The sequence below is a fragment of the Schistocerca cancellata genome, chromosome 5, assembly GCF_023864275.1.
Source record: "Schistocerca cancellata isolate TAMUIC-IGC-003103 chromosome 5, iqSchCanc2.1, whole genome shotgun sequence".
Taxonomy (NCBI): domain Eukaryota; kingdom Metazoa; phylum Arthropoda; class Insecta; order Orthoptera; family Acrididae; genus Schistocerca; species Schistocerca cancellata.
The window spans coordinates 580,517,853-580,536,414 of NC_064630.1; the positions used below are offsets into that span (position 1 = coordinate 580,517,853).

The window sequence follows — 18,562 nt, forward strand, 5'->3', positions numbered from 1 at the left end:
AAAACGGGTGCTCAATAAACAACAATAACAACAATAATAACAACAACAACAATATCTCTGGAATATCTTACCCATGATGAAGCCATTATCATTAAACACCACAGTACAGCTGAATGTCCCTGGGGCAATATAATGGCTGCAGTTCCCCCTCACTTTCAGTTTATTGCAACAAAACATAGCAATGCCATCTTGGCTAGTGATACAAGACCAAATTAGTCAATCTACTGACTGTTACCCCAATAACTAATGAAAAGGCTGCCACCCCTTTCCAGGGTATAATGTTGTTCTGACCTCTCCACAGATACCCATATAATGTGGTTGAACCTTTGGTATGGCTATCTGTATCATTGTGGTGAGCAAGCACCCCACCTTGGTAGGGTAATGAACCTTGTCTGGGTTGGGTGGAGGGAGGGGGGGGGGGGGAGTAGTAGTAGTAGTAGTAGTAGCAAAAGTAACAATAATAATAATAACAGCAATAATAATAATAATAATAATAATAATAATAATAATAATAACCTGCTACTGTACAAGGCACATTTTTAAAGCACAGATTTTAAGTAGCCTGTTAGCACCCTTTGGTCACTGTTGCTGTTTATGCTTGCAAAGGATCTTCAGCTGTTTGGTTATCCACAGATACAATTATGTTAGCATTTGCTCACAAGAATGTTTATTCACATGTGTCTAAAATGGCAAAGACAAGAAAATGCTTCTGATTGTGAAATATGCACTGTTATTCATTTATTATATACAAGAGACGTGAAAGCTACTGAAATTCATTGACAGATTAGTGAGTATCAGAATTGTTAGAAAATGGTGTAGAGCATTTAAAGATGTACACGCAAATGTGTGCACTGAAAAATGAATTGAGCTACTCTCACGTTACCATTATCTCATGCCTTTCCTCATATTTCAAGACGTGTTCTGTATGAAATTGATAGGACACTTAAAGTACTAGAGGTTGTGCACATGCACTTGTAGCAGGTTTCTATGATGATAAACTCAGAAGCTGGTCACTGGACACAATAACTGCCATAATATAGGTGGAAATTACGTTGAAAAGTAGGTTAAGATTCAGGCTTTCATGTGAAAATAAAATTGTTGTAATGTTGATTTGCTTTTTATTTTATTTTAAAATGGTACTTACTTTAATTATGAACTTTGCATAATTCCGATCTTAAAACTACACTGTTCAAATAAGTGTTGTTCAGCAATAAATGTTTTTTCTTAATCTACAGAATTCAATCAGATTTTGATGTACAAAACAACTGGTATCTGATGAGTATAGCATCAAAGATGGTTCAAAACATTCTACACTTAAACTAATTAACTTTTTCTCTTAAGTATTTAATGGTGAAATTAGAAGGTTACCATACCAAAGTGGCCAACGAGATGAATTAACAATATTAACTTTTCCCTGAAGGTTCTGGGCTCTGATTTCCATTAGATAAGTTTCATAGGAAATATTTCCTTTTTCTGTCTTTCCACTGGTTACAAAATAGGTACAGAAAGAACTTTTTAACATTAACAGTCTGTTTCTTAGTTTTTATTCTAGTTATTACACTGTATAAAAGCTTTTTAAAATGTTCAACTCTGCTTCACAGCCTCAATACAAGCTATTACTGCATAATTTTTATGCATTTTCTATTAAGTGATAGCATATTAACTTACAAAACAGTTGTGAATGTAATGTAAGCCAGCAGGCAAAATCAAACAATGGAAAGCCCAGGATGGAATAACAGTATTATGAAAAGGATAGATTTCTGAAAATATGAAGCAACTAAATAGAAAAAAAATTACTCACCAAGTGGCAGGAGGAAAAAACACACATAATGGTGCTAAAATTTACAAGCTGTTGGAGCCAGTGGCTCCTCCTTCTGGCAGAAAGGTTGAAGCAGAAGGAAGGAGGAAAAGGAAAATGACTGATGAGGTTTGGGAAATGGCGAGAGTTCAGAGAAGTTGCTCAGAAAGCTGGGTCAGAAGAGACTTACTGGATGGGATGAGAAGTTTGGTGAAGAGAGGAGGCGAAAGGGAAATAGAGAAAGGGAAAAGGACTGGTGGGTGCATTGGTGGAATGGAAGGCTATGTGGTACTGGAGTGGGAGCATGGAAGGGGATAGGTATGTGGAGAACTGGGACTAGCAAAGGACGAGGTCAGGGGGCTTACAGGAATGTAGGGCATGTTTCTGGGAGAGTTCCCACCCGCGCATTTTATAGAAAAATGCAGGTGGGAACTCTCCCTGCAATACATCCAATGTTCCCGTAATCTCCCTCATCTCAACCTTTGCTAGTCCCTGTCCTCCCCTTACCTGTCCCCTTCCCTGCTCTGTTCTTTTCCCACTTCTCTACCCCCTTTCACTCCCCCTCCCCCCCCCCCCCTACTCCACCTAGCAGCCCTACCCACCACATCTCTGGATGCTCCCACATGCAGCACTACACCTTCCCCCATTCCACCATGCTGTTCCCCCTCTCAACCCCATGCCTCCTCCTTACCCCCACCACCAGATTGCCACTCCACAATCAGGTTTAGTCACAACCTAGTATGGCTCCAGTGGTCAGAAACAGTGGTCATGCGCATGTAAGTCAAACTTGTATGGAAGTGTCTTTCCTACTTCAGAAGAAGCCCTTTTGGCCAAAAGCTCATCCCGTCTATATGATGAACAGAATCTATCCTTTTTATAATATTGTTAATGTAAGCCAATATAAGTTATACAATTTTTGATTGTTTGTACATGATCAATATTCATTCCTTAATTAATAAAAGCTTCTGAGGACAATGTAACTTATGACATTACTTCAAGAGAATAGCAATACTTAAGAAATGATTCTCATTTACTTCTAAAAACAAGTTCTTAATCCTATTCTATTTAAATTCATTGTCCCAGTTCAGTTTAATGACAGTGCTAAAATGCATTGGAATAAAGAATTATTTTATTATTCTAGGTATGTAGTTAATTGCTTTCAATACTGTACCATACACATACCATTACAATTTATAAGAAACAGTCATTCATAGTAAAATCTCTAGAGGATTGAGAACGAAAAAAGTCTTTATTTACTTTTGTTTATTTTTGTAGTAGTGCAATTCAGATATTTTACTAATCTGTTGCTTCAGGCGAAACAGACTCAACTGATGTATATGTTACAAGATGGGACTTCCTTTGCTTATACTTAGCACGATATACATTGTAAGAATGAGAGACACAGACATGTCTTAGTTTGTTCCATTTCCTCAATATTAAAAGACCACCTATAATAATGAACAAAATCACAATCACAGTTATTAAGGGTACAAATGGAAAGTTACTTGTTTCCTGAATTTTGATTCCAGTCTCATTTCTTGATTTATTTGGCCACAATGATTGATCATTGACAGTTTCTGAAATAACTGAGCTACGGGGCGTATCACTGATAGTAGTAACAGTGCTTTCCTCTGTACAACATGTATCACTTGTTTGGAAGAATGGTGTCTCTTCCAATGATGAGTTTTCTTTAGTGTCATTTATTGTTGGGCAATATATCTGAACAACATTTGACAGTGGACCTGACAAACCCTCCTCAACTTTGGCATACATAGAAAGACAGAGACAAGTATTGAGGGAAAGATAGGGTGTATAATTTAAAACAAGGCATTCAGGTTTTCCAGAAGGTTGTGTCAAAACTGGTGCAACAACTTCTGCAGTCCACACTGACAAATTGGTTTGGAACATATGAGGACATGACTCCATCCTTATGTATTTAATGATGTATTTGTCAACTGCAACAACAAAGAAGAATAAATAATAGTATTATGTTATTGTTTACAGTAGTTACAAAGTGAAATATGGAGGAATTTACAATTGCAGAAACAATTGTGGTATACGTAGGACTAACAGAAAATTTACTGATAGAAATAAAATAAACATAAATGTAGTTTCTGTATTTCATTCCTTTAAAGGATGGAACATAACAGGGAGTTTCAAAAAGAATATACATATTTTGAATGCATATATTTATTAAACTTTAAGACATATGAATATGAAACTTAACACACATATTTACAAACTTCTCAAGTTCAGATTACAGATGTTCAATATGTCCTCCATCAGCAACACAAACAATATCAAATCTATGATCAAATTCCTCCCTTACTCGGGCAAGCATGTTCTTCATCACTGATGTTATAGCAGTACGGATCTAGTTCTTCAACTCTTCCAAGTTCTGTGAGAGTGGTGGTACAGAAATGTTTTATTTAACGAAACCCCACAGGAAGAAGTGACAGGGTGTCAAATCCGGTGACTGTGAGCCCAGCTGAGACATGCTAAATGGTCAGCTCCTTCATGACCATCCAATGGTTCTGTAGAGTTTCATTCAGATATGGGGGTGCCCCATCTTGAAATGAAGTTTTCTTCGTGCAGCCTCAACAACGACAAGTTTTGTAACACAGCAAGATACTGCTGACTGTTAACCGTGTTTCTATCGAAGAAGAATGGGCCGTAAACAAATGATTGGTATATCACACAAAACACAATGACTTTGGCTGAATCTCCTACATGTTCGGTGGCTGCATGTGGGTTCTGTAGGCCCCAAATGCGAACATAGTGTTTGTTTACCTGACCACTAACGTGGAAAGTCACTTCATCATTGAACACAATGTGTTGTGTGGAAGTGTTATCATTGTCAATAGCATCAAGAACCTCATTACAAAATGCCACATGTTTGTGTTTGTCATCAGAAGGCAGAGATTGTAACAGCTGTAACTTGTATGGCTTCATAACCAACTGACATCTCAAAACATGCCAAATTGTTGTTGTAGGCTGTTGTAACTCCTGAGTGGCATGATGAGTTGATTTTGAAGGACTATATTCAAAGTAGTTTGAATTCACGCAACATTTTCTTCAGGAACATGAGGGCGGCCAGGACTCTTTACTTTACATACACATCCTGTATCTAGAAACTGTTGATACCATCTGTGAATGTCCCACCCATTCGGAGGATCAATTTGCTACCTCAACCTGAAACATCTTTGCACTGTAATCACAAAATTGCACTTCATAAACTTGAGAACACAAAATTATTTCTGGTGCGGAGTAGCCATTTTAACCATATGAAGGTTACCAAGCAAAACAGAAGACAACTGACATCTAATGGCTATTAATATAAACTAGACTATGTATTTGTTTCTCCAATAGCCGAGCCGAGGTGCAGCAGTCGATAGTTTGGACAAAATAATACTTTGTAATACGTATATTCTTTTTGAAACACTCTGTATATTACACTCTAAAATGGACACAAGTGTATGATGTGTGAGACCCACACATAGTTTCAAGATACTAAATTACAACATTTTTTAACAAAACAGGAACTATTCATTAGGAAATACAGAGACCCTTTGACTAACATTAGAGCTCAGAAATATGCCTGTTGAATCAGCACCTTCAGCTGTATTAGTAATACAGTCTGGAAAATAATGTATAAAAAGTGCATGGAAAAGCAGTTTTGTGAACACAATAGCATGAAGTTAAAATAAATTGATGAAATAATAAATGCACAACAGAAGCTTGTGAGAAATGTGTACAAGAGTTCAACAAAACTGTTACAAATGAAGTATGTGACTGGGTGCCCAATTTTTATGTTATCAACAACAGTAATTTTTTTTTTTTTCGTCCATGGTATTACTGAGAGGGATTTCCTAGAATCATCGCAAAACTTAAAGCTAAAATGTCTTGCAGCTGGGATAATATTTTACATAAGTTGCTAAAGGGATGCAGAAGAGAACAAATGAAGCCCCTTATACCTAATAAATACTGTCCTCTGCCATGTAGATTTTCCTTATCTCTTGAAAATTACTGAATTTCTATCGTCATATAAGAAATGAATTAAAACTCTCACAGAAAACTGCAGACCAATATCATTAACTTCAGTATTTTTTAAGTAACTTGAGAAAGTAATATTAAAACAAGTAGAGGCATATTTAAAGGAATGTCATCATCTCAACAATTTGCAGCAAGTTTTTAGGAAAGGAATATCTGCTGTGACAGCAGCAGCAACTTTTATATACGAAATATTAAACTATCGGGATAAAGGAGACATAATAATAGAACTTCCCTGGATGTGAGTAAAGCTTTTGATACTGTGGATCATTCCATTTTATTGCATAAATTACAAGAATGACTAAGGGATGAGAGTGATAGTTTTTAAAGCAGTTACCACCTATTTCACCACAGGAAACAGTGTGTTAAGCTAACTCAGAGAATGAATGAACAGTTGCTAACAAGTGAGTCAACCTACAGGATACTTCAATGTGGTAAGCTGCAAGAAAGTATATTTTTCTGCTTCTTATATATGTTAATGATTTACTGAACACAAAAATTACAAATTCATAAGCTATCCACATGACACATCTTTGTCACCTGTAGCATTGATATACAAACTGCTGTCAACAGTAGTGAAATCAGTTGCAATATTCTGCAATCTTACTTTACTGTGAAGACAGTACAATGTAATTACTTCTTAACTATATTCTAAATATAAATGTTACACCATTTACACCTACAGTGGCACGCAGATAGACAAAGAGACACACATTTTTGTGAATAATTGTGGATAACTTGTCACTGAAAGAGTATACAGATCATATTTGTAAGACAGTAAAAATATCTATTTATCAAAACAGGTCTCAGCATTCCTCAGTCATGATAACTTAGGGAAAATATAATTTTCTTGATTGACAAATCTGCATCTGCTGCTACAATGGCAGGTTATCAAGATTTAAGTGAGTCTGAACATGGCATTATAGTCGGCGCACGAGCAATGGGACACAGCATCTCTGAAGTAGTGATGAAGTGGGGATTTTCCTATACGACCATCTCATTAGTGTACCATGAATATCAGGAATCTGGTAAAACAATAAATCTCTGACACTGCTGCAGCTGGAAAAAGATCCTGCAAGAACGGGACCAATGATGACTGAAGAGAATCATTCAACGTGACAGAAATGCGACCCGTCTGCAAATTGCGGCAGATTGCAATACTGGGCCATCAACAAGTTTCAGCATCTAAACCATTCTGTGAAACATCATCGATATGGGCTTTCGAAGGCAAAGACCCAATCTTGTACTCTTGATAACTGTAGGACACAAAGCTTTACACCTCGCTTGGGCCTATCATCAAAATTGGACTGTTGATGACTGAAAACATGTTGCTTGGTCAGACGAGTCTCATTTCAAATTATATCAAGCAGATATATTTAAAAAGAAAGATGATGAGACTTACCCAACAAAAGCGCTGGCAGGTCGATAGACACACAAATAAACACAAACATACACACAAAACTCTAGCTTTCGCAACCAACGGTTGCCTCGTCAGGAAAGAGGGAAGGAGAAGGAAAGAAAAAAGGATTGGGTTTTAAGGGAGAGGGTAAGGAGTCATTCCAATCCCGGGAGCGGAAAGACTTACCTTTTTTCTTTCCTTCTCCTTCCCTCTTTCCTGACGAGGCAACCGTTGGTTGCGAAAGCTAGAGTTTTGTGTGTATGTTTGTGTTTATTTGTGTGTCTATCGACCTGCCAGCGCTTTTGTTGGGTAAGTCTCATCATCTTTCTTTTTAAATATATTTTTCCCACGTGGAATGTTTCCCTCTATTATATTTATATCAAGCAGATAGACGTGTATGTATATGGAGACAACCTCCATGAATCTGTGGACCCTGCGAGTCAGCAGGGGATTGTTCAAGCTGGTGGAGGCTCTGTAATCATGTGGGGCATGCGCAGTTGGAGTGATATGGGACCCCTGATATGTCTAGATATGACTCTGACAGGTGACATGTGCATAAGCATCCTGTATCATAACCTGCACCCATTCACGTCCATTGTGCATTGTGCATTCCGAGAGACTTGGGCAATGCCAGCAGGATAATGCAACAATCCACACATCCAGAATTGATACAGAGTGGCTCCAGGAACACTCTTCCGAGTTTAAACACTTATACTGCCCACCAAACTCACCAGACATGAACTTCATTGAGCATATCTGGGATGCCTTGCAACTACCAGTTCAAAAAAGATCTCCAGCCCCTCGTACTCTGACGGATTTGTGGACAGCCCTGCAGGATTCATGATGTCAGTTCCCTCCAGCATTATTTCAGATATTATTCAAGTCCATGCCACATTACATTGCGGCACTTCTGCGTGCTCGCGGGGCCCTACATGATATTAGGAAGGTGTACCAGTTTCTTTGGCTGTTCAGTGTATAATTGCAACACACTGATAAGGGTAAATTTTCACAGAACTACTGGCAATAAAAGAGATGCAGGCTGCAGTCCACATAAAATTTTACAATAGACTACAATCTGATTATAAGATAGCTGATTTGAACACCTATACATAGAAGTTTCAAACTGTAGTGTCGCCTTGTAAATTTGTTAGTGTATATAAGCAAAATTTGATTTTGTAACAACAAACTGATAATTTACAGTCTTCACTTTTATATCAGTATATGTGTTTATCATGCCCCAGTAAGAAAAGTACAATTGGAACAACATTGCATATCATCATATTGTCATATGGTAATTACAGTCCATTCCAAATCCGAAAGTTGGGTTGTCACTGAAATAAAACATTCAGCACTGAAAGCATGTTCATTAAGAACACCAACATAAAGCCAGAGCAGAATAGAACTCTTGGACAGAGTGCAGTTATTTATACAAACATTGAATATTCCAGGTTAAATACTGAGGCTGAAAAACAAAGAAGACATTTATCAAATATTCCAAATATACAAACATTACATTCATAAGACATTCTAGAATTCTTTCAGAAATGGTAAATAAGAAATAACAAATAATTGCTGGTGATAAGGTTTGACCACTGAAACCCAGTACACCAGCTAGTGATGCTAACCACTACAACACACTGATGTCATCAGAACTAAGTGGTACATGTTGCTATAAAGCATAGCAACACGTTTCACTTTCTTTAACTAAACCAGTGAAAGATGTGCCTGTGAAAAATGTGACTTCAATTAGTACTAGTGTAAAGAGCATCTGCTGTGTCCAAGTTTGTTGGAATTTATGTGCAGATATGAGAAAGAAAAAGCAATGACAGATGTGTAACTTGCACTGGCCAGTGAAGGATCACTTGCATGTTGCAGTCATGCTTTGGGGGTGCTGTGGACTCCAAAGAAGAAAGGGCCTGATGACAATGGTAAAGAACTAAAGAAAAATGAACATTGTTATATAGACACTAAGCTATGATATCTTGAGTTAAGTGGAAACTTGTGGCTTTGGTCAAGCAGTGAAGCATCATGTATGAACATGTTGTCTGAAGAGCTTTGTTAAATATCAACTGTTGTGAGTTGAGAACTTATCTGAATATAGAAGATTTACAGAAACCATGTTTTATTATTTTGTTGTGAGTTGTTTAAATGGAGAAGCTCTCTCATAGCACTCACCTCTCTGCAATCAGAAAAGAAGTCAGCAGTCAAATACACGTCACTGCATAGCGGGACCACAACATCAAGAGAAAAGAAGATGGTAGCCAGGAAATTCGGAAAAGAAGGTAACTGTTATCAAAGGGAAAGAGTAAAGACTTGGCATCTCGTAATATATCAATCACTTAAAATCAACTCACAAAAAGAAAAACACCTCACATGGCAATATATGTAAACTGAAATTTTTATTTATTTATTTAGTGTCCATTTGATCACATTCATGATGTTGGACTTGTCAAAGTACAAAACAATATAAAATTTTACACATTTACATTAATGTACAAAATAAAGTCACATATAACTAGTAATATTTCACCACACCTAGATGCTTTCTTATAAACACATCTTCATGACTGTAGTAACATAAATGGTTTTCTGCTTGATTAGGCACAAGAAATTATAATTTTGTACATAGAGAAAATAAATGTATTGCTGAAAAATTACTGAAACATCTTGGTCAGTTTTACTAAAATCTTAAATGCTGTAATTAAATAGGCTTAATAAACTGTAGATTTTCATATCCACATATATGGCCCGAAAAATACATAAATAATTAGACACATTAGTAAATTAGTAAAAGGAGTTTAGTTTTATCTAGGAATACTTGGATGACTATGAATTTTTGTTTGGAGAGATTTTGAGGCAGAACCAACAGATCTGAGCAATATTGCCTATAATGAGTAATACTGTAGAAGCTGTTGTTAGTTAGTAGATTTTTTAGTTATTTTTTAAATGTGTTAGTGTTTGGTATGTTTTGAAGTTATCTGGTAATTCACTGTAGAGGATTTTTGTTTGTAAACTACACTGTTCTGATATATTGATTTTCTGTGTGCATCCCTATGATAGTCATCCTGTTCCTTGTTTGATTTATTTATTCATTTTTATTTATTTATTAGTGCCCCTATTATCACATTCATGATATTGGGCTTGTCAAAGTACAAAAAAGTATAAAATATTATATATTTACATCATGTACAAAATCTTGTCATTCGTATCAACACATCTTTATAACAAAACATTATTCTGCTCAATTAGATTACAAAATTATACAGGGCTATTACAAATGATTGAAGCGATTTCATAAATTCACTGTAGCTCCATTCATTGACATATGGTCACGACACACTAGAGATACGTAGAAAAACTCATAAAGTTTTGTTCGGCTGAAGCCGCACTTCAGGTTTCTGCCGCCAGAGCGCTCGAGAGCGCAGTGAGACAAAATGGCGACAGGAGCCGAGAAAGCGTATGTCGTGCTTGAAATGCACTCACATCAGTAGGTCATAACAGTGCAACGACACTTCAGGACGAAGTTCAACAAAGATCCACCAACTGCTAACTCTATTCAGTGATGGTATGCGAAGTTTAAAGCTTCTGGATGCCTCTGTAAGGGGAAATCAACGGGTCGGCCTGCAGTGAGCAAAGAAACGGTCGAACGCGTGCGGGCAAGTTTCACGCGTAGCCCGCGGAAGTCGACGAATAAAGCAAGCAGGGAGCTAAACGTACCACAGCCGATGGTTTGGAAAATCTTACGGAAAAGGCTAAAGCAGAAGCCTTACCGTTTACAATTGCTACAAGCCCTGACACCCAATGACAAAGTCAAACGCTTTGAATTTTCGGCGCGGTTGCAACAGCTCATGGAAGAGGATGCGTTCAGTGCGAAACTTGTTTTCAGTGATGAAGCAACATTTTTTCTTAATGGTGAAGTGAACAGACACAATGTGCGAATCTGGGCGGTAGAGAATCCTCACGCATTCGTGCAGCAAATTCGTAATTCACCAAAAGTTATGTGTTTTGTGCAATCTCACGGTTTAAAGTTTACGGCCCCTTTTTCTTCTGCGAAAAAAATGTTACAGGACATGTGTATCTGGACATGCTGGAAAATTGGCTCATGCCACAACTGGAGACCGACAGCGCCGACTTCATCTTTCAACAGGATGGTGCTCCACCGCACTTCCATCATGTTTGGCATTTCTTAAACAGGAGATTGGAAAACCGATGGATCGGTCGTGGTGGAGATCATGATCAGCAATTCATGTCATGGCCTCCACGCTCTCCCAACTTAACCCCATGCGATTTCTTTCTGTGGGGTTATGTGAGAGATCCAGTGTTTAAACCTCCTCTACCAAGAAACGTGCCAGAACTGCGAGCTCGCATCAACGATGCTTTCGAACTCATTGATGGGGACATGCTGCACCGAGTGTGGGAGGAACTTGATTATCGGCTTGATGTCTGCCGAATCACTAAAGGGGCACATATAGAAGATTTGTGAATGCCTAAAAAAACTTTTTGAGTTTTTGTATGTGTGTGCAAAGCATTGTGAAAATATCTCAAATAATAAAGTTATTGTAGAGCTGTGAAATCGCTTCAATCATTTGTAATAACCCTGTATATGTATCGTACATATAGATAAAAGCTAGCGAAACACCTTGGTTGATTTTACTAAAACCACTACTTTCTTTAAATATGCATAGTAACATATGGCACAAAAGTGAGGTGCATAATTAGATACATACATGGATAAAAAAAGTTTAGTTTTATCTAGGAATGGTTTGATAATTATGAACTTTTGGTTAGAGAGTTATGAAGCAGACCCACAGATTTGAACAAAATTCCAGGTATTCATTAATGCTGTAGAAGCTGTTCTCTATTAGCAGATTTTTTAGTTCTTTTTTAAATGTATTACTGTTTGGTATTTTTTGATGTTATCTGGCAATGTACTGTAAATAATTTTTGGTTTGTAAACAGCACTGTTCTGAGGTATAGATTTTCTGTGCACATCCCTATGATAGTCATCCCTGTTCCATGTTTGGTAATTGTGGATCTCACTATTCAAAGCTGAAACTTGGTGGTTTTTAATGAAGTAGATACTTTCAAATATAAATATAGATGACAAAGTCATTATTTTTAGGTCCTTAAAGATACCTCTACATGATGCTCTGTAACAACATCACTTATTAATTTTATGACAACTCCAAAAACTGAATGTTATATAGACAGCAAATAGATAAATACCTAAAGGACTAACTAGGGATGTTAAACATATACAAAGAAGAACAACAATGTAGGAAAAAATTGATTGCTACTTACCATAAAGAAGACAAGTTAAGTTGCAGACAGGCACAATTAAAAGATATTTACAAGAAGCATTCAGCCACAGCCTTCATCAGTGAAAGAGAAACATACACCATTCATACACACAAGCATGTGTGCACACCTCATGCACACATGACCACCAACTCTTGCAGCTTGGACCAGAATGCAACTACCACAAGGGACATGAGCAGCAATCTGCAGGTGGCAGGCAAGGGGAAGGGAAAGTGACAGAAGTGTATGGGTGGGGGGAGAGGCAAACTCTGTCTGCAGAATGTGCAGATTCTAGAATGCCAAGAGACACAGCGTCAGGAGGGTGTGGGGCAGGGAGGTAGTGAAAGATGGGCGAGTGAATTGGCATAAGGTGGGGGACGAAGTGTGGGACACAAGAATGGGGAGGAGGTGATAGGACAGAGGGGGTGGGGGTGGGGGCTGCAAACCACAGTAAAGTGTTCCCACAGGGAATGTGAACACAAAATTAGAGTACTTACAGTGCATGAAGAGGCATTTCAACAGTCATTCTGAGGGCTATACGACAGCATCGGTATTTAAACAACTCACTACAAAATCACAGAACACAGTTTCGGTAATGACTTGGCTGCTTTCACAGGTGGCCCGGCCCTTGATGGGGTAGGGTAAACCTGTGACAGGACTGGAATAGGAAGTGCTCGGTGGGTGGATTGGGCATGCCTTGCACCTGGGTCTTCCACTGGGATATGATCCTTGTGGCTAGGGAGTGGAACTAAGATGTTGTAGAGATTGTGTGGGCAACAGAGCACCACATTAGGGGGATGGAAGGATCTCAGGTAGGATGTCCCTCATTTCAGGTCATTATGGTAGGTAATCAAAGCCCTGGTGAAGGATGTGGTTCAATTGCTCCAGTGTAGGGTGGTACTGGGAGACAAAGGAGACACTCATTTGTGGCTGGTACTTGGATGTGGTGGGAGGATGGGGATGTGAGGGGAAATGGCATGAGACTAGGTCTGGGAGATAGTGCCTGTCTGTGAAGGGCCGTTGGTGAGATCCTCAGTGTACTGAGCAAGGGAGTTCTTGTCACTGTAGATATGCTGTAGCCTGGGTGGCCAGGCTGTATGTGAGGGATTGTTTGGTGTGAAAGTGATGACAGCTGTTGAAAAGCAGTTACTCTTCATGGTTGGTGGGTTTGATGTGGACAGTGAATGGAGCCATCAGAGAGGAGGAGGTCAATATCCAGCGAGGTGGCATGCCTGGTTGAGGAAGCCCGGGTGAAGTGGATGGGAGAAAAGGTGTTGAGGTTGTGATGGAACAAATATTGGGAACCTTGGCCCTGAGTCCAGATCATGATGATGTCATCAATAAACCTGAACCAAACTAAGGTTTTGAGGTTTTGGGAGGCCCTATATGGCCCATAAACATGTTGGCATAGGAGGGTGTCATGTGGGTGCCCTAATCTGTGCCACAGATTTGTTCGTATACCATCCCTTCAAAGGAGAATTAGCTGTGGGTTAGGATAAGGTTAGTAAGGTGTATGAGGAATGAGATAGTGGGTTTGAATCTGAAGGACATTGGCAAAGGCAGTGTTCAACAGCACTAAGACCACCGGTGTGAGGGATGTTGGTGGATAGGGAGGTGGCGTCAACAGTGACAAGTAGCAATCATGGAGGTATAGGAGTGGGGATGGTGGAGAGTCAGTGAAGGGAGTAGTTGGTGTCTTTGACATGTGAGGCTAGATTATGGTTAATTGTTTGGAGGTGTTGGTGAATGAGGGCTAAAATATTTTCAGTTGTTGAACAATAACCACCCATAATGGGGCATCCAGGTTTGGAGGGTTTGTGGATTCTGGGGAGCATGTAAAAAGGGGGTGTGCGGGGTGTTATAGAGGTGAGGAGGGAAATTGATTTAGGGGAGACTTTCTGGGAAGGGCATAAGGCTTTGAGCAGGGATTGGAGGCTGGACTTCTGCTCCTCTCCTTTTTACTCTTTTTCCCCCACCTTCCTGCCTGAAGGTGTGCCTGTTGGAATTCTAGTCTGCGCACATTCTGCCAGACAGTGTTCGCCTCCCCACACCTGTACACTAATACTCCTTCCCCTTCCCTTTTCTTCCCCTTCCCCTTTCTTCCCCTTCCCCTCCCCCTTTCCTCCCTTCTCCAGATTGCTGCTTGCATCCCACGTGATAGAGATTGCTGCTTGCATCCCACGTGATAGTTGCATTCCAGTCTGTGCTGTTGGAGTTGGCATTCATGTGTGCATGTGGTGTGCTTGCTTGTGTATGAATGGTGTGTGCTTCTCTTTTGCTGATGAAGGCTGTGGCTGAAAGCCATACGTACACATCTTTTCATTGTGCCTGTCTGCAACTTAATGTGTCTTCTTTATGGTTAAGTAGCAATCTATCTTTTCCTACATTGTTGATATCCCTACCTGGAGCTTCCATTGTTTGATATACAAAGAAGTGCTTTGGGAGATCATCACAGATATGACACAAAACTTGGACTGGTAGACCCTTGAAAATGGACGCCAACTGTCCTATAAAAATGTGCTTACAGAGTTCCAAGAATCATGGTAAAGTGAGGTCAGGAATGCATACAGTCCCTTACACATTGTTCCCACAGGGAATGTGAATACAAAATTAGATGTTCCCACAGGGCATGTGAATACAAAATTAGAGTACTTACAGTGCACAAAGAGACATTTCAGTGGTTGTTCCTCCCAAACTCCACATATTTGAATGCAATGGAGAGCATGTCTAATATTTGATACTATAGGGAGCACCCTCAAGCATTCAATTCACAGTGATTTGCAGAGTATGCACATAAATGTAGATTTAGTTGTCCTCCTGCCAAATCAAAAAGAATTGTCTAGCACTTTCCACCCTCAATGGGGACACATCTCAGATGAAAACGACCTGCTATTCATTGTACATGTTGAAGTGCTCATGGCAAGTGCTCTCTCATTAGAGGAATCATAAGTGGTATACACACAGCTGTTAGCTTCACATATGTATCACCTTTACAAAGTATCGTGTGATATTTGGATACAGTGATTAAAAATTGTTGGCACTGTCTTTGAGCAAGAGGAGTTCTATCATATCTGAGTCTGCTCTGCCCTGATCTATTCAGTGTTCTTACACTCACATAGCTTGAGTGCCCTCATACCCTCACTTTTTTTTATTATTTATTTTATGGACTTCATTGGAGTACTCTAGTCAAAAATACAAAGTTGTAAACAAGTTGTTACACAGGGATACAATTTGGCTCAACAATAACTTAATATGATATTTAGGTAATATAATTATTAGAGTCTATTCTTATATGAAAGGCATTTTGCTCTTCTGTCTGCCCAATATTTCTTCATTCTTTAAGATATTTTCTTTCTTTCTTCATCTGAGACCACTCTTCCTGTACTCCTTTTATTGATTTTCATTTGTAGTCTGGTTTGCGGGTCTTGCAGTATTCTGGTTTTCTCTGTCTTGTTTTTTAGTTCATCTACTGTAATTTGGAGTTCTTTTATATCTTCCTTAATTTCTGTGATCCATTTAATGTCGCTCTTGCTATTCCACAATTTGTGTATTATTTTTTTACTAATTCTGTTTTCTGGAGTTCTCATCAGATGTCCAAAGAATGAGATGCGTTTCTTCCTGATTGTGCTCCTATTTTCTTATATACTGTTTCATTTGATGCGATTCTCCAATGTCCATTTATTTTATACTGTTTATTTATACATGTCCTAATTATTCTTCTTTCTATTTTTAGGACTCTGTCAATTTCTGCTGTATTAGTTGTTTTGAAGATAGTTTCAGCTGCATACATTATTTCTGGTTGTGTAACTGTTTTACAGTGTTTTAATTTTGCATCTATAGATAGGCTTTTTTTGTTGTATGTACACTCCTGGAAATTGAAATAAGAATACCGTGAATTCATTGTCCCAGGAAGGGGAAACTTTATTGACACATTCCTGGGGTCAGATACATCACATGATCACACTGACAGAACCACAGGCACATAGACACAGGCAACAGAGCATGCACAATGTCGGCACTAGTACAGTGTATATCCACCTTTCGCAGCAATGCAGGCTGCTATTCTCCCATGGAGATGATCATAGAGATGCTGGATGTAGTCCTGTGGAACGGCTTGCCATGCCATTTCCACCTGGCGCCTCAGTTGGACCAGCGTTCGTACTGGACGTGCGGACCGCGTGGGACGACGCTTCATCCAGTCCCAAACATGCTCAATGGGGGACAGATCCGGAGATCTTGCTGGCCAGGGTAGTTGACTTACACCTTCTAGAGCACGTTGGGTGGCACGGGATACATGCGGACGTGCATTGTCCTGTTGGAACAGGAAGTTCCCTTCCCAGTCTAGGAATGGTAGAACGATGGGTTCTATGACGGTTTGGATGTACCGTGCACTATTCAGTGTCCCCTCGACGATCACCAGTGGTGTACGGCCAGTGTAGGAGATCGCTCCCCACACCATGATGCCGGGTGTTGGCCCTGTGTGCCTCGGTCATATGCAGTCCTGATTGTGGCGCTCACCTGCACAGCGCCAAACACGCATACGACCATCATTGGCACCAAGGCAGAAGCGACTCTCATCGCTGAAGACGACACATCTCCATTCGTCCCTCCATTCACGCCTGTCGCGACCCCACTGGAGGCGGGCTGCACGATGTTGGGGCATGAGCGGAGACGGCCTAACGGTGTGCAGGACCGTAGCCCAGCTTCATGGAGATGGTTGCGAATGGTCCTCGCCGATACCCCAGGAGCAACAGTGTCCCTAATTTGCTGGGAAGTGGCGGTGCGGTCCCCTACGGCACTGCGTAGGATCCTACGGTCTTGGCGTGCATCCGTGCGTCGCTGCGGTCCGGTCCCAGGTCGACGGGCACGTGCACCTTCCGCCGACCACTGGCGACAACATCGATGTACTGTGGAGACCTCACGCCCCACGTGTTGAGCAATTCGGCGGTACGTCCACCCGGCCTCCCGCATGCCCACTATACGCCCTCGCTCAAAGTCCGTCAACTGCACATACGGTTCACGTCCACGCTGTCGCGGCATGCTACCAGTGTTAAAGACTGCGATGGAGCTCTGTATGCCACGGCAAACTGGCTGACACTGACGGTGGCGGTGCACAAATGCTGTGCAGCTAGCGCCATTCGACGGCCAACACCGCGGTTCCTGGTGTGTCCGCTGTGCCGTGTGTGTGATCATTGCTTGTACAGCCCTCTCGCAGTGTCCGGAGCAAGTATGATGGGTCTGACACACCGGTGTCAATGTGTTCTTTTTTCCATTTCCAGGAGTGTAGTTTTGGTAATGTAATTTGCGTAGTTCAGTTTTTTTATTCTATTCTGCCATGATGGCTTCTCATTTAGATTGTATGTTATTATTTCACCTAAATATTTAAATTTATCAACAATTTTGATTTCCTGTTCTCCTATTGTAATTTTGTTTGCAGGTAGTGGATCAGTTAGCATAATCTCAGTTTTTTCAAATGATATTCTAAGGCCTACTTTCTCTGCTATTTCTTGTAGTGGTTTCACTTGTTGCCTGGCTTCTTGAATGGTGTTGGCTAGGAGAGCAAGATCATCAGCGAATCCCAAGTAGTTTAAGCTAATATCATCTTTTGCACTTCCAATTCTTATGATCTTCGGATTGTCCTTGTACCATTTTCTCATTATGTATTCCAGTGCAGAGTTGAACAGTAATGGTGATAAGCAGTCACCTTGTCCTAAGCCTGTTTTTATGAGGAATGGTTCCGAAATTTCTCCTCTAAACTTCACTTTTGATTTGGTGTTGGTTAGAGTGAGTTGTATTATTTTAATTAGTTTTGGATGGAGTCCTAGATTTCTTAAAACTTTTAATACTGAAGGTCTGTGGAGACAGTCATATGCCTTCTTACAATCTACAAATGTTATTGACAGAGATCTGTTCTGTTTCTTGTAGTATGCCATAATCAATTTTAAACTAATTATCTGCTCTGCACAGCTTCTTCATGGTCTGAAACCTCCCTGATATTCCCCTAACTCCTGTTCTAA

The 18,562-nt window shown here is 39.8% G+C and overlaps 1 protein-coding gene across 1 annotated transcript in view; it reads right to left on the reverse strand.

Moving 5' to 3' along the window:
* Positions 1–2,983: 2,983 nt before the first annotated feature.
* Positions 2,984–18,562, reverse strand: part of LOC126188694 (calcium-activated chloride channel regulator 1-like) — a 133,014-nt gene continuing 117,435 nt past the window's right edge. Inside the window, exon 10 of the mRNA XM_049930301.1 lies at positions 2,984–3,753. Within this exon, the coding sequence (XP_049786258.1) occupies positions 3,095–3,753 (659 nt within the window). The 3' untranslated portion in view covers positions 2,984–3,094. The remainder of the gene's footprint in view (positions 3,754–18,562) is intronic.